Source organism: Thunnus maccoyii, chromosome 2 (genome assembly GCF_910596095.1).
Source record: "Thunnus maccoyii chromosome 2, fThuMac1.1, whole genome shotgun sequence".
In the NCBI taxonomy this organism is placed as follows: Eukaryota; Metazoa; Chordata; class Actinopteri; order Scombriformes; family Scombridae; genus Thunnus; species Thunnus maccoyii.
The window spans coordinates 36,957,763-36,971,761 of record NC_056534.1 but is presented as its reverse complement, the minus strand read 5'-3'; the positions used below and the strand labels follow the sequence as shown (position 1 = coordinate 36,971,761).

Here is a 13,999-nt window from a genome sequence, read left to right as displayed (position 1 = left end):
CAGTATATTTTATTCTTGAGCCACGCTGTGACAACATTTGTTGATTTTCATCTGCAATCTAACAAGCTTTTTAAATGGATTTCATCTGGACAAGCTACATGGAATAGTTAGAGCATGACTGTATTTCTAGGGCGTATCACAGCATGACAGTGTTCTAGATATTACATTATTCTAGATTTGAATCTATTATGCATAATATTACATTAGCATGGAAACAAATTGTCCAAACTGAATAACTGTGAAACACCTATAGCAGCAGGCGTACCTATAGAAAGAGAACTATATGTAACTAATAGTTTGTACAGAGTATTGTAGCTCTAATTTAAGCTGTAAAGAAACTATTTCATAATAATCTTTTACAACTGGTAAGATGATAGTGTACCTCCTTGATAAGCTGAAATAAAAATATGTTTGACATACTACTATCTCCGCAGCTAATGGAAGCCCTGAAGGAGCAGGAGGAGATCAACTTACGCCTGCGACAATATATGGACAAAATCATCCTGTCCATCCTGGATCACAACCCCTCCATCCTGGAGATCAAGAACTAGCAGTGACTCAACTGGAATGAGAGTCGCTCTTGACCTCGGGAGACTGAGGATCATTCCAGTTGTTTTATTAGAACCTGCAACCCGAGTCAGGAACCTGTACAGGAAACCAGTGGCAGTCTTGAAAACTGGAACATTTTTAACTAGACACATGTCTCCCCCTGCTGTTCGTGGGGTGAAAAGAACTTCTTTTGCAGAGAGGGTAGAAAGGGGGTATGATGTACTAAAGGGAGTTTTCTCAGCCAGTGATTTCTCACTGACTGATGGTCATACTACTGTGGCTCTTCAACTGGTTCTACCTTGTTCTGTTTTTTAATCTCTGTCTATGCTGTGAACTGAAATACTGTCACAACTTTGATCTCACGAGACAAAACTGGTGACTTCTTCCTGGGATGCTTTGAGGAGTACACTGGACATTGGCATAAAAACTGGAACAATGTAACAAACTGGACATGGGTTTTTCTGTATCCTAGTGTAATATTAGCTGTATTATCCACAGACACACAGTTTGGTATGGTGTACATTTTTAGAAAAATACAGTGAGACAGACTTACAAGCTGGCAAGCAGACTGTAAACCTGAATCTCGGAGGCGTAAAGGCAGACCGGTCAAGTGTTGCCTGATCTGTAAACTGCCAGTCTTATCTGTCATGTAGGTGTTCTCTGAAGAACGCATGTTGATGACGCATTCGGACAGGCACATTTTAAGAGAAGATTGAGACAAGTGGCAAAAGTGGTCAGAGAAGGAAAACAAGAAGAAACCCTTTAAGATTGTAAGGTAGAAAGAGTAAAACACCTCTTCCCTAAAAAGGTTGAGGAGTCAGATAATGGACTGTGTATGCTGGTAAAGGAGGGTTTTAGTGAAGTCGGTGAGTGTTCATTGAAAGTGATGATTTTTGTTTTATCTTGAGAACATGTCTTCCAGGAACCTTGCAACAGCACATGCAGTCTCAATCAGTTCAACGGTGAATATTTCTCACCGAGAAAATGGCCCTTAGTTTGTTCAGATGAACAGTAGAGTGTCACTTTATGGAGCAGAAGCTGCAACCGAGGAGTGTCTTTAAACTGTAACTTCCTATTTGCTAGCATAGCATAAGCTTGGAAAGGTACACTGTTGCTAGCAATAGACCCAGTGATGTTGCACAGAAATGTAATGATATGATATGAATGTACAGGATGTGTTGTGGATTTACGTTGGTGTGACTGCACCGAGGTACTTCAGTAGCCAGTGTAACATGGGTTACTGAATCATCTCTTTATGTCTCTATGATATCGCCTCAGATACTGGATGTGAGCATGCACAGGAGACTCACTTTTTGGTACAAAAGTCTACATACATTAGCAATCTCATTGAAGCCTACAGGTTGCAGATTGTAATTAAAGCCCCAATGGCTCTCGGAAACTCTCTAATACTGTAAATATCATGAATGTACATCTTGATATTTTGCTCTGTGTGGCCAAAAAAAAAGGCTTTTTTTGAAGTTAAATCTGTAATTGGTTAAGATATGTTGTAACACATGTGTACGGTATTCAGTACTGTAATGAAGAGGGCATTGCTTTGAGATGGGAAAACAATTACAATCTGCTGTATTACGTAATAATTCTAAACTTGAGTTTTGCTTCCTTGCACACAAAAAAAAACAACAACTTTTTGTTTCCTTTTGCATGGTTCACATTTTCTTCTGTCTGTGCCTTTTGAGGACATTTTTCAAGATGATGTTGCTATAGATTTACAGTTTTTCAAGGTACATTCTATGTCTATGTCTGACATATTTTCTTGACTTGTAAATGTTGTAATTATATAGTGATAATTTGTATTCATGTGCCACTCACCAGTCTTTTTCAGATTGATACTAAGATATCTATTTTATACAGTTTTATCAGGAAAGAACTTGTGATTGTGTCCTATTAGTAAAACAGCATAGCACAAAGCATTATATGGTACGCAGGCAAGGTTAGCATTTTGGGAGCATTTTGTCAATCTAATAATTGTATGATGCTTTAGGGAATGCTTTGTTGCATTTCTTAATTTTTCAACAGAAAGTCCATTGCTTTTCAAGTTGCTTTAAACTGGCTTTTTTTATATGGTCGTAAGCTGTCTTCCTAACTTAAACTAAATGGTGAGCATTATGAGCAATATTAACTTATTTACCAATACCTGCTGATTTGTGTCTTGTTTTGCTTCACAAAACGTCTCACTCTACGGCTGCTCGTCCCATTCTAGATTTGAAAAAAATAAAAAGAGTACATTGAGCTATAAAATTTGTCACAAACTCATTTCTTGTAGCTCTTAAGTTATGAATTATTAGGGCTATCAAATATGTTGTAGTTACTATAAGCAGAACATGGCAATAAAAATGGCTTTGGCAGTGATGCTGTCTCGTGAAATTTCTATCATTTTGATTGACATTTATTTCTCCTCATTTCCATTTATACAGTATACAACATTAAACCACTTATTCTATGCTTACAGTGTACACTGCTGATGTCTTAGCTGTCATTGTAATGTGCATACTGTGCTGTGAATAAAAACATTTGTCCTGGCATGAAAATAACCCATTCCCATCTGGTTGCATGACTGATTTCAGATAGTGTATTCCACTGGCTTTCAGTGATTATGGCAAATGTAAAAGCACTCAGTGGTGGTATTCATGCTCATGCTCCAAGATTTAGACAGTATTCTTTTGAATTTTCCTTGTTGTTATGTCTCGGAGATAACAATCTAGACCCTTGGAAAAATATGATTCAAGCTAGGTCATTTTTTTTGGAGATACAATGTCACAAGAGAAAATACCAAGCACTGTTTTCCTTTGCTATATTTTGCCAGTTGCTGTGATGATGAAGGATAGCAGTATGGAGGCATATTGCTACAGTACCGAGATAATGTAAAACATCTGAAAATGTTGCAGGGTTGTATATAACTGGGGAGGGAGGCATAGATCTATCTAGTTATCCACAGCTACTAAAATATGTGGACACTAGAAAAATACACATTTCGTATCAAAAACATAAACATTAATATGCTGCATTGACAGCAGGATTTTGTTCCCATGCAATTCATCAATAGGTGTTGGATGGGGTTGAGGTCAGGGCCCTGTGCAGGCCAGGTAAGTTCCTTCAAGCCAGAAATCCATTGCTTTATGGACCTCACTTTGTGCACTGGGGTTTTGTTATGTAGGAAAGGGCCTTTCCCAAACCGTTGGCACAAAACTACAGGAAGTAGTAGTAGTAGCATACTATTTTTTTTTTTTTTTAAAAATCATTGTATGCTGCTGTAGCATTAAGATTTCCCCTAATTAGAAGTTAGAGGCCTAACCCAAACAGCCCCAGTCCAACAGTAAATAAAAGTGTATGCGCAGGACATGTGTGTGTATATCTATCATTATATCATTATTCTATCTATCTATCTATCTATCTATCTATCTATCTATCTATCTATCTATCTATCTATCTATCTATCTATCTATCTATCTATCTATCTTAAAAACATTAAATCCACATACATCAGTTAGGTGTGTTGTGGCGCCACCTGTCGTCTCCTCCTTCACCGTGAATAAACGCCAGTGCTCTACGGAGGAGGTGTGCTTCAGACCACAGCACAGGTGAGATGTAGTGAAATTAAACCGAAGGCCATTTAGAATTAAGTAATGAATTAAAATCAACTGGATCTGTTGTTTTCCCTCGGCTGTATCCGGCGTTTTGTTAGTTCGTCGTTGCTTTGTCCCCAAACCATCAACAACACAACCATGGCTGTCAATCACAACTAGCCAAGGATGCTAACTACAACAAGTAGCCTGACGTTAGCTAACCTAGCAGCTAACCTGGTACAGACTCTTTTCATCAGGGCATGTCCCACTGAAAGTCACTTACAACTGTGATCTTTGACTAATGTCAACTTTTGAAGAGGTAAAAATACTGTTGCGAGAATTCAGGTAACTCATTAAAGTAGCTAAATGTTAAAGGTCAACTACCTGTGTTACATTACTCCAACAAAATATTAGCGAGTGTATTCTTTAGGGAACATGGCCTACTTTTTCTATTGGACCGCACAATGGAGGAGAATATAAAATATAAAATACAGGAGAACAACAGTGTCAGTGCTTCACGTAGGTAAAGGTGGCACAATAAGAGCTAGTGGTGGAATAAAACCAAACTTTCAACAATTGCCCAAGATGACTTTCATTCAAAATCAATGTTGGATACTGTAAATTTATATTTCGAAGTATTTTTACCATCGTATAAGTCCCATTATAAAGTTGTTTTCAAAAGATTTCCTCCATATAAAACATGGGAGTCTAAAAGGATCATTTAATGATATCATAAGTTTATCTTATGGCCATTCATTTTAATTAAATCAGTCTAATTCATAAGAAATCATGTTTGGTTTAGCAAATGTTTTAAGTACAACAATACCCATGAACTTCAGCCACTGTTGCTATGGAGAAGCTTAACAGACGCATGGATCAGACTGCACCATTGTCCATCACAGATTGATTTAAACTGCTGCATGTATGAACATGTTTCACAAAGCCTACTCTTTACCTTCAGCTCATCATTCATGACACTCTTTGACTGGACCAAAATGGTCTTCCCTCCACATATTGACAGGTGGAGTTGCTCATCTTATAGTTTCATGCCCATCCAAACCCTGTAAGTGCTCTAGCTGCAAGTCATATAATATTCATTCATGTCTAAGTTCCTCTACTTCCCTACCTCTATCAACAACAGCTTTCCAAGTGCATCGAAAACATATTTTGGTAAATTGGACTGTATGTTATAATACATGGAAAGAAATTGAGGTTTTGCTTTTAGTAAAATTTGCAACATATTTTTAAAGGTATTCCAATGTGTATGTTAGATTTACTGGTTTTGATATGACTTGATATGTTTTATTAATGTCATCAATACAATCGGATTTTGTGAAGTACAAAGGGGGTCAAAGGTCAGGCCCTTTTGTACTTTTTATTAGGATTCATCTCCAGGGGACCATATCCAAATTTCATGATGATCCATCCAGTAGTTACCAAGATATTTCACCATTGATTTTCACATTGTTTTAAACTAATTAATCATAAAATACAATGCGAATGATAATTTATATTTTCACTATTATGTACAGATATTAATACATCCCTAATATAAATATATATGTTAATCATGCAAGATAAATGGAACAGGTTAAAGTTATTCTAAATTTGAAGTTGTTTTGTTTAATTTAACTATACATTATAGGTAACGCAATGCCCCAGAATGGTATGAACTTCGAGGGCAGAAGAAGACAAACGCGTCGCAACACCTGTGGAGCCAATGGTCTGATGAACAGTCAGGTCCCAGGCTCAGATTTGGTTAATGGAGCTGCTGTTCACAATGACTTCCCAGCTGCTGCCACTAGAACCAGTGAGAGCACGCCAGCTGGCACACCGAATGGTACCAAACCGCAATGCATGGTTAATGGTTACATTAATCATGGGTACAAGGGCAAGAGAACAAAAGCACCGCCCCAAAGGACTTTCTGGAAACAAAGAAGCACAATTTCGGCCGTTACGGATGCCTCAACAGCTGGCAGGGTCAGCAGTGGAGGCACTTCAGGTGCTATCTTGGTAAATGAGGCCACCAGTCTAGACACTTTGCCCAGATCTGACCAAATGGCACCAGAGCCCAGCCTGTCTGCAGCAGCGAAGAACCAGAGAAGGAGGAAATTCAGACATAAGAAGAGGTGTGCCGCCTACCTGACATCGCTTTGAGTGCAGAAAATGCAAATTAATTCACAAGTACTCACTCCTGTCAGTTGAATCTCCCCTATGTGACAGAAGTGTGAGCTGTTAGAAGGTAGACAGATGTAGTGGTTAAATTGACAGTCAGACAGATGGATGAAAGAATGTGTTGTGGAGTGAAGACAGGATATGACTTATAGAAGATGAAATACTGTCTCCTATGTTTTTGCTGGGCCTGTTTCAACTGACAAGATAATATTGAATGCCTCAATCATTTGGTCTAACTACCGTCTCAAGATGTGCAATTCAATTAGTGCTAAAGAAATAGTTTGACATTCGGAGAAATATTCTTATTGGCTTTCTTGCTGAGAGTTGGATGAAAAGTTTGAAACCACTTTCACACCTGTCTGTTAAATATAAGGCTACAGCCAGCAGCCGGTTAGTTTAGCATAAAGATTAGAAACATCTAGGCCAGAACATAGTCCCATACACCAAGTGTTGTTTTTTTACAGTTTGATTATTGTACAGATTAAATTAGTGAGCTTTAGAGGTGCTGGTAGGTGGATTTTGATACGTTTTTTGATACTTTCTGATTGGACAGAGCCAGGCCAGCCAGTTTTCAGTCTTTATGCTAATCTAAGCGAACTTGTTGCTGGCTGTGTACACATTTGAATATGGTATCAATCTTGTTATCTAACACATGGCACGAAATGTCTAACTATCCCTGTAATAGCTCCCACTGCTCCCTGACTAAATATTGAATAAGTATGTATTGCCAAAAAAAACAAGAACAGTGTCAGATAAACAGAAATAATGAACATTTGGCTAACTTCTCTTATCAAAAAGCAGTCCCTATGTAAAGGAAACATTTGCCTCATTATGTATTACTGAATATTTGTAATAATCTGACTACTTTCATAGAGACACTGATTTGGCCTGTCCTACACCCCCACTGGTGCCACCACAAGAGGAGGAGGACTGGGAAAAAGAGATCCAAGAGGTCACTGTTACCAACTGGGAAAAGATGTGTTTTGGGGTCCAATCCTATGGTAAATAAAATGCATTTATACAATTTAAAATCACAATTTCTCCATCCCCAGCACTTTACTGATACTTATATGCTGATGCTTGAAATGTACATACATTTATTAATATTTAGGTTGTATAAATGAACTTGAAGGATACAGTATTTTCATGTACGCTGGGGTTTCTGTGCTATTTTTGGAATTCAGGTCAGGCCAAGTACAGATGTTTTACTGGTTTTCTGTGCCTCTTCCAGGTCCAGAAGACGTGCTCCATTTTGCTTTGCGGGATTTGACCCTTCAGCAAAGGGACTCTGTCGACCCACTGGTGACAGCCAATTACAGCCCTTCCACTCGCCACCCGCGCCCCGTCAAGTGGTTCTGCTACAGCATTCCCACTGAGCCAGACCAGTTCGCAGACGCTGACTAGTAAGCCAGACAAATGCTGCCGTAGTTCTGCTATGGATCTAGTTAGTCGTTAATGGCGATCCTGGATCAATACATGTGTTTAGAATAATTGTTTAGTGAGAGATTTTCTTTTTTTCCTCATCTAAGCATTAGTGGAAGAAATGGAATTCAAAACTTGCTCTAGTTTAGCTTCAAATCCAAATCTGTTCATGCTGTCATAGGTCAAAGATTGGAGGTTGTTTTTTTATCCTAGGTTTTATTTTATATTTTAAATTCAGATTTTATATTTGTTTTATATTGTGCAACATAAATTTGTTAGTCTCTTCTGATCTTGAGGAATGATTTTAGTTAACCATGCTTTGCTGTTCTACTGCTTCACTTATCGTTGCTATTGGAAACGGTCATTTCTTGTCAACATCATTTTGCTCGTCTTTCAAGAACTGAAGTAATCGTTTTTATCTAAAAGTTTGTTTTAAAATGCCTGAAATGGGAATTCTGTTGTCAAAATAAGTTACTCTTTTGTGCTGTATGATCAATTTTATTGTTTGCAAATTGCACATGTTCACAGCAAGTATATGAAGTAACTATTTTAATTTGACTCTCATGAGACAGCAAGCCTAACCTAAGAAATTATGGTTTGATTATGTAACAACAACAAATCGTTATCTGCCTGTTCAGAGCCTCATTTTCATTTTTTTTACAATCGCAATAAATTTTCTTCTAACTTGAGGTCAGACCCTGCATGTTTATCTCCACCAGTCACTGTTCCAGTCAAAATTAGGTTCACATGTGAAGCAGGACGCTCTCACTGCAGTTTTAGCACATTAACCAACTGATTTTCTCATCTGTTGTTATTGGAGAGAGTTTTGAAGCAATGGCAACTTTTGGCCACTAGATGGTAGCGTCGGTGTAACATTTTGTTTTCATGGAGTTATTTCCACACACCTTTGGGAGTTCATTGGGTTCATTCCCAAGGACTTGGGAGACACAAGCATTTACTTGCGCACTGTTTAACCCCATTTCTCCCAGTACTTTCATTCAGAATGCAACTAAAGATTTAGTATTTGCAGGCAACTGTTACTGCACTGATTAATGTCATCTAGTAATATTAAATCATTCATGTCCACAGACACCATGTCAATAATACATTGAGGTTGTAATCTGTGGTGAAATCTACAGCTGTGCACTCTGATAGGCTTTGCAGTTGAATTTTAAGTCTGTTTTGTTTTTGTTTGTTTGTTTTTTTCAAGCAAAAGTATGCATCATCAAATCCATGACTAGCAAGGAGATGAAGTTGCTTTTGAGTTCCTCGACGTTTTGTGAGAGTTCCATTGTTAATGTTTTGGGCAAATGTGACTGGAGGAGTGGTGATGACACACACAGAGACGATATTGTTGTGCTTTTATGGTGCTGGCAGATACTTAAGATGGAGATGGACTCCTGCACTCCTTTTGGGTGTAAATTGTTTATAAGAGTTTCAGACAGTTAAGGATAAAGTGCCAAAAATGACAGAAACATGACATGAAGGTTTCTAACATATCATAGGGATGATTCTGTCAGGGTGGAGCATTGTCTCATTAGTTAACACCCTTACATCACAGCAGGAAGATTTGCGTGTCAGTGTGGGTTTCCTCGAGGTGCTGCTGTGGGTGCCCCTCGCAGTCTGAAGACATGCTCTAAAATACTGTGAGTGTGAATGTGGAACATTTCTCTGTGTAAACATGTGATGGCATTTTGACTGATGCACTGTCAAGGGTTTACCCAGCCTCTCAGTCAATGCATGCTGGGATAGCCTCTAGACTAAGTGGCTTATAAAACACATTTATGGATGGATGATTGTCTGAATGTTCATTTTACATTGTGTTGAAGCATTAGTTTCCAGGAAGCTGACCCATACCAAATGTCAGTGTTAATTTACTCTACTGATGATCATTCTTTGCAAACTTGGCTTTCCCTAAAGTGGAAATCCACTCCACTGCAGAATTCACATATGTTATTTGTTTGATCCTCGACAGTTTAATAAATATTTGTGAGCATGAAGAACTCTCCCAAAATCCAGACACCAGAAATTTGTCATGTCATCATGAAATCAAATCCTGTAGCTGCCTCTATGACAGGAAAGGGTTGTATTGTCACAGTTTTCAAATCCCTGTGACCCATGTCATTTAGAAATGACTGTAATTCACAAAAAAAATGTGCCCGTTTCCTCATTTCATGTCCCCCTCAACACCATCAATCTGCTCACAAAGCCCATCTGTTACTCATTGTCATTGGAGCAGCTCACATACTAGAGTTCTCTAAGTTTTAGCTTTGTGAGAGACCGCTTCACGTTCAAAAATCTTAACCAATCCAGCATCATTTAAAAAAAAAAAAAAAAAAAAAAAAAGTATGTTTGGTTTAGGGTGGATTTCCCCTTGAATTGCTGCAGTAGCTGTAATAGTCTTGCAGTGCCATTTTGTGGAGGTGGTATTAGAGTTACGTTGTTAAGAAATAGCATAAGTAACAGCGTGTCTCAGATATGTTGTAATACTGATGAATGATTAATGCCCCATATACGCATGTCCCAAGGGATCCTTTCACCACATCCTGTGTTTGGACATATGAAGAGATATTCTGGAGGTCTCTACTGACCAGCCTTGCTCTTTTCTGTGTTTGTTGTTCCTTTTTTAAGTAAGGTTGTGCAAATTGGAGTGACATTTGCACCTTTTGGACTGGTTGTACACTAATCCGCCCACGTAATAAAGGCCCATCAAGGGACGAGCGTTGCAAATGAGCTTAGGCTGTAAATGCTTGAGAAACTCTTAAAGCCATAAAGTCTTGAGATGACTTTGGGGAATCAGCTCCAGGCCTTTAGGGCCACATGTCTGAGATGTGAATCACCACCTTTTGGTTCATCTGGTTCCAGTGTGACCAGTAATTTACCATTCAGCATCTTTATTGATCTGCCAACATAATGGTTTGTTAGCCTGGCACAGGAAGAGACCCTGGAGGAGATGGGAAGGAGGATTGTGGTCAGCTCAACCTCCTGCAGCTAACCAAAGCAAACACATTGCAGTAGAGGATAGACATTTGTCACGAAAATGACGGTTATTCTCACTGTGCGGTCCTAAATCGTTAATCCCTCCTGTTGAGGCAGCAGCCAATTGCACAGCCCAGTTGTAAGTACAAGTCGTAACTTCAGGTCCACTTAAATGGTAACTCTGGTGATATTCTACTATTTTTCTTAATATAAACAAATCCCATGTAGAGACCAAAATCAACATTGAATTGATCCTTCTAACCTGTCCAAAAGTACTTTAAAAAAAACTGCAGCTGTAAATACTTTCTAGAGTGACAAATGTGTATTTATCTGCCATATAAAATAATCCCCAACAAATGCACTATTTACAACTATTACAGTAATGTTTCCTAAAAAAAAAACTGTGCAGCTGTTTTTAGGAAATTACTGGGTCAATAGGAAGCAGTGGGCATCGGGGCAACATGTTACAGACAGGTTGGTTTTAGTCTTTTATGGAATTTGTTGACGATAGAAAAATATAAAGGATATAGAGGATGAGTTGTAATTCCCTCACTTTCCATTAAGTGCCATCATCAGATCACATATTCAGTTTGTCCAATACTAGAGCTAATCCTCAAATGTTAGTGTGCCAACACACTAAACTATTATGGTAAACGCAATACCTTGTTAACTGCTTGTTAGCATTGCCATTGTTAGCATGCTGATGTTAGCATTTTACTCAAAGCATCGTCCAAAGCCACTAGCATAACTGTAGACTGGTAGTCTTGTTGTATTATATTACACAAATCATAATAGAAACCTTGTCCTGATCTGATCTGAAGTTTAACCCTAGCCTTACCAAACTGATTCAGCCTAAACTAAGAAACTCAACCAAAATGCACCCAAATACTGAAGATAATTTATAACAGAACATGAAAATAATGTTCCTTCTAATCCAAAAAGCTTTTTTTGATGCAGTCTGGTTACCGTTTGGCAGAATGACCGCCAGAGAAATTCCCCTCTTCTTTCTCATGTTTCCATACAAACGGCATATAATACGTGCTGCATCAATAGGATCCTGTCCCCCTTCCTCCTCCTTTAAATGACCTCCCGCAGTGCTTGATAAATTGTACACCCAGTTCAGACAGGCAGCTAGCTATCCATTTCTCCTCTGTGACTCACCTCCAGTCACTGCTTTTTCATCTCTCGTCAGTGTGTCCGGTCATTTTCTGAGCCTTGTCTTGATTGATCTTGTAATGGTATGCTGGCAAGTAGAGGAAGACGCCTGTGGTTAGCTAACCACAGCCAGAACTAACCAGTACAAAAACATAAATAAATTGGCTGTTTTGGAGAGAAGGGATTCCGGTAAATTAGAACCATTATCTGCAGTCCACTAGTGAAAATTGGTAAAAGATGGGAACTACAAGGCCCTTGGAAAAATTGCCTCACTCAGCCTAGATCCATGCCAGTGTTATTTAATTTGGGATTTTTTTTTTCACAGAATTTGGCAGCATTAAATTTAATGACTCCTTGGCACCTAAAATTCTCTAAACTTTATGGAAATGGTGGTTAGTATTTAATGGCTTGTTTTAGGCTGTGAGGATGTGAACCCTTCAGTTCCTCTTAGGTTCTATAATGCCATTTGTATCACTCCCAAGAAAAAGTGTACATGGTTTCCTGTCATTGTGACATGACCCAGTCGGAAGACAGCCAGGGTATAGAGATCTGGGTGACAGACCATCCTGTGGACATAGCTGGCCGGAGGCTACAGTAAAGGTTACAAGCCCTGATGACAATGCACACTGTTTCTTCACTCAGTAATAAATCAAAAACGTCTTGGTTCTGTAATACTCTGACAGTCCTTCCAACTAGGTTAGCTTGGTACACATCTAAATCCATACTTTAAACTTGGATATATGTTATATTAGTGCTTTGGGGTGGATTGTTCTGTAAGGAATGATTGCCACATCTGGTGAACAGGAAGGGCAACAGATTTTGCTGAGTCAGAGTGATTGGAATCAGGAGGCGTTTGCCTGGAGTGAAATCTTCACCATATGGTGAGACTGGAGCACTGTATCACTGCTACAAGTCTGGTGAATTCACTTCCTGAGAGTCACTGTAATGCTATTCTAGGACATTCTTGTTTGAACCTGATTAGCAACTCTCATTTTATTAGAGGGAATTAATACGTTTTAACAGACATTCCTCCTGCAACGTATCACAGCTTTGCTCATTGTCAGCCCAGTTTGTATTGGAAAACACAACTGTCTCTTAATATTACAAAATGCAACATAAGATATGAGATATAATGAGACTGGGCCATCCTCGAATCTTTAACATCACACACATTTCCACAGAGTGTTAATAGAAAAAAAGGGAAAGTGACTGACGGTGCCTGGATAATTTTCCCAGGGTTATGGGTTATTAACGTAATATTTAAGAATTTGTGTGGAAAGTTCTTCTCCTTTTACAAACACACTAGGATTGGTTTATACAGCTTGAGTTAGTTTTGCTCTGGTTTAGACTTGTTTATGTTCTTGTCATGGCCTCCTCTGCAACATATGAGTAATAATTTCTTTTGAATTTAGTGCAGCTGGTTATCAGAATCTTAGTTTTGGAAGCTACTGTGGCTGTGGTCAGTTCATATTCCATTCAGTCTATTCTCAATGGGATTTCTTTGTGAAGATAAACTACATTATTTTTAATGGGAAAGTTCATTGAATTATTTTATGTAATATTCATCTCACACTGAGCTGACTGCCAAGCCCAGATAGACCTTTATGTTTACTATGCTTCACTGAATTCCTCCCATATCCTGATTAAACCCATATTACATTTTCTAGATTCTTCTTTGAAGTCTTGGGCTGAACACACAGTAATTAAAGGGTTATTCTCCTCTATGCAGGCATCATTTAATGCCTGCAGTACTGTGCCAGGCCCAGACAGAGGCGGTGTTTATCAGCCATGCAGCTACTGACCCTCTGGCCTGTTGGGATGCTGAGCTCGTAACGCGACTGCCTGCTACGCGCTGGCCTGTGACGACCTGCTTGTCTGGCTGCTTTGCCTACCTGTCTACCTCTTACATAGCCACCTGTATCTTTCTCTCTACCTGTTCGATAGCCTCTAACTGACGGCCTTTCTCTCTTCTCGTCTGGCTGTCTCAGTGCTGCCTCTCTGAACGTCTGCTGTCCACTTACATTTTTTTTTGCCTTCCCTCCTCCCCATCAGTCTTGCCGCAGTAGCTGCCGGGCTGCTGTCACTCTTCCTTCCACTCTGATTGTTCTTTGTCTATCTGTCTGCCCGCTTGCTGC

General features: G+C 39.0%; 2 protein-coding genes across 8 annotated transcripts in view; both read left to right on the top strand.

Moving 5' to 3' along the window:
• Positions 1-3,101, top strand: part of rab11fip4b (RAB11 family interacting protein 4 (class II) b) — a 51,940-nt gene extending 48,839 nt beyond the window's left edge. For all 4 annotated transcript variants that reach the window (XM_042392241.1, XM_042392243.1, XM_042392247.1 and 1 more), the window contains one exon: positions 435-3,101. In XM_042392241.1, the coding sequence (XP_042248175.1) occupies positions 435-551 (117 nt within the window). In that variant the 3' untranslated portion in view covers positions 552-3,101. The remainder of the gene's footprint in view (positions 1-434) is intronic.
• A 959-nt stretch (positions 3,102-4,060) lies between these two features.
• Positions 4,061-8,419, top strand: LOC121912048. 4 transcript variants are annotated; one of them, XM_042434098.1, is made up of 4 exons: positions 4,061-4,148; positions 5,779-6,262; positions 7,182-7,309; positions 7,540-8,419. In XM_042434098.1, exons 2-4 carry the CDS (start codon positions 5,787-5,789, stop codon positions 7,710-7,712), a joined length of 777 nt encoding a protein of 258 aa, XP_042290032.1. In that variant the 5' UTR covers positions 4,061-4,148; positions 5,779-5,786; the 3' UTR covers positions 7,713-8,419. The 4 variants fall into 4 exon arrangements, 3 of the variants coding, with proteins under 3 accessions (XP_042290032.1, XP_042290048.1, XP_042290040.1); XM_042434114.1 differs by lacking the exon at positions 4,061-4,148 and adding an exon at positions 4,200-4,452; XM_042434106.1 differs by lacking the exon at positions 4,061-4,148 and adding an exon at positions 4,201-4,478.
• The last annotated feature ends 5,580 nt before the right edge of the window (positions 8,420-13,999 follow it).

What these genes read in the sequence shown, in the direction of transcription:
- LOC121912048 (XM_042434098.1), top strand. Translation starts at nt 5,787, where the DNA reads ATGCCCCAGAATGGTATGAACTTCGAGGGCAGAAGAAGACAAACGCGT. An exon ending in AAATTCAGACATAAGAAGAG is followed by an intron (nt 6,263 to 7,181) that starts GTGTGCCGCCTA and finishes CTACTTTCATAG; the next exon opens with AGACACTGATTTGGCCTGTC. An exon ending in TTTTGGGGTCCAATCCTATG is followed by an intron (nt 7,310 to 7,539) that starts GTAAATAAAATG and finishes TGCCTCTTCCAG; the next exon opens with GTCCAGAAGACGTGCTCCAT.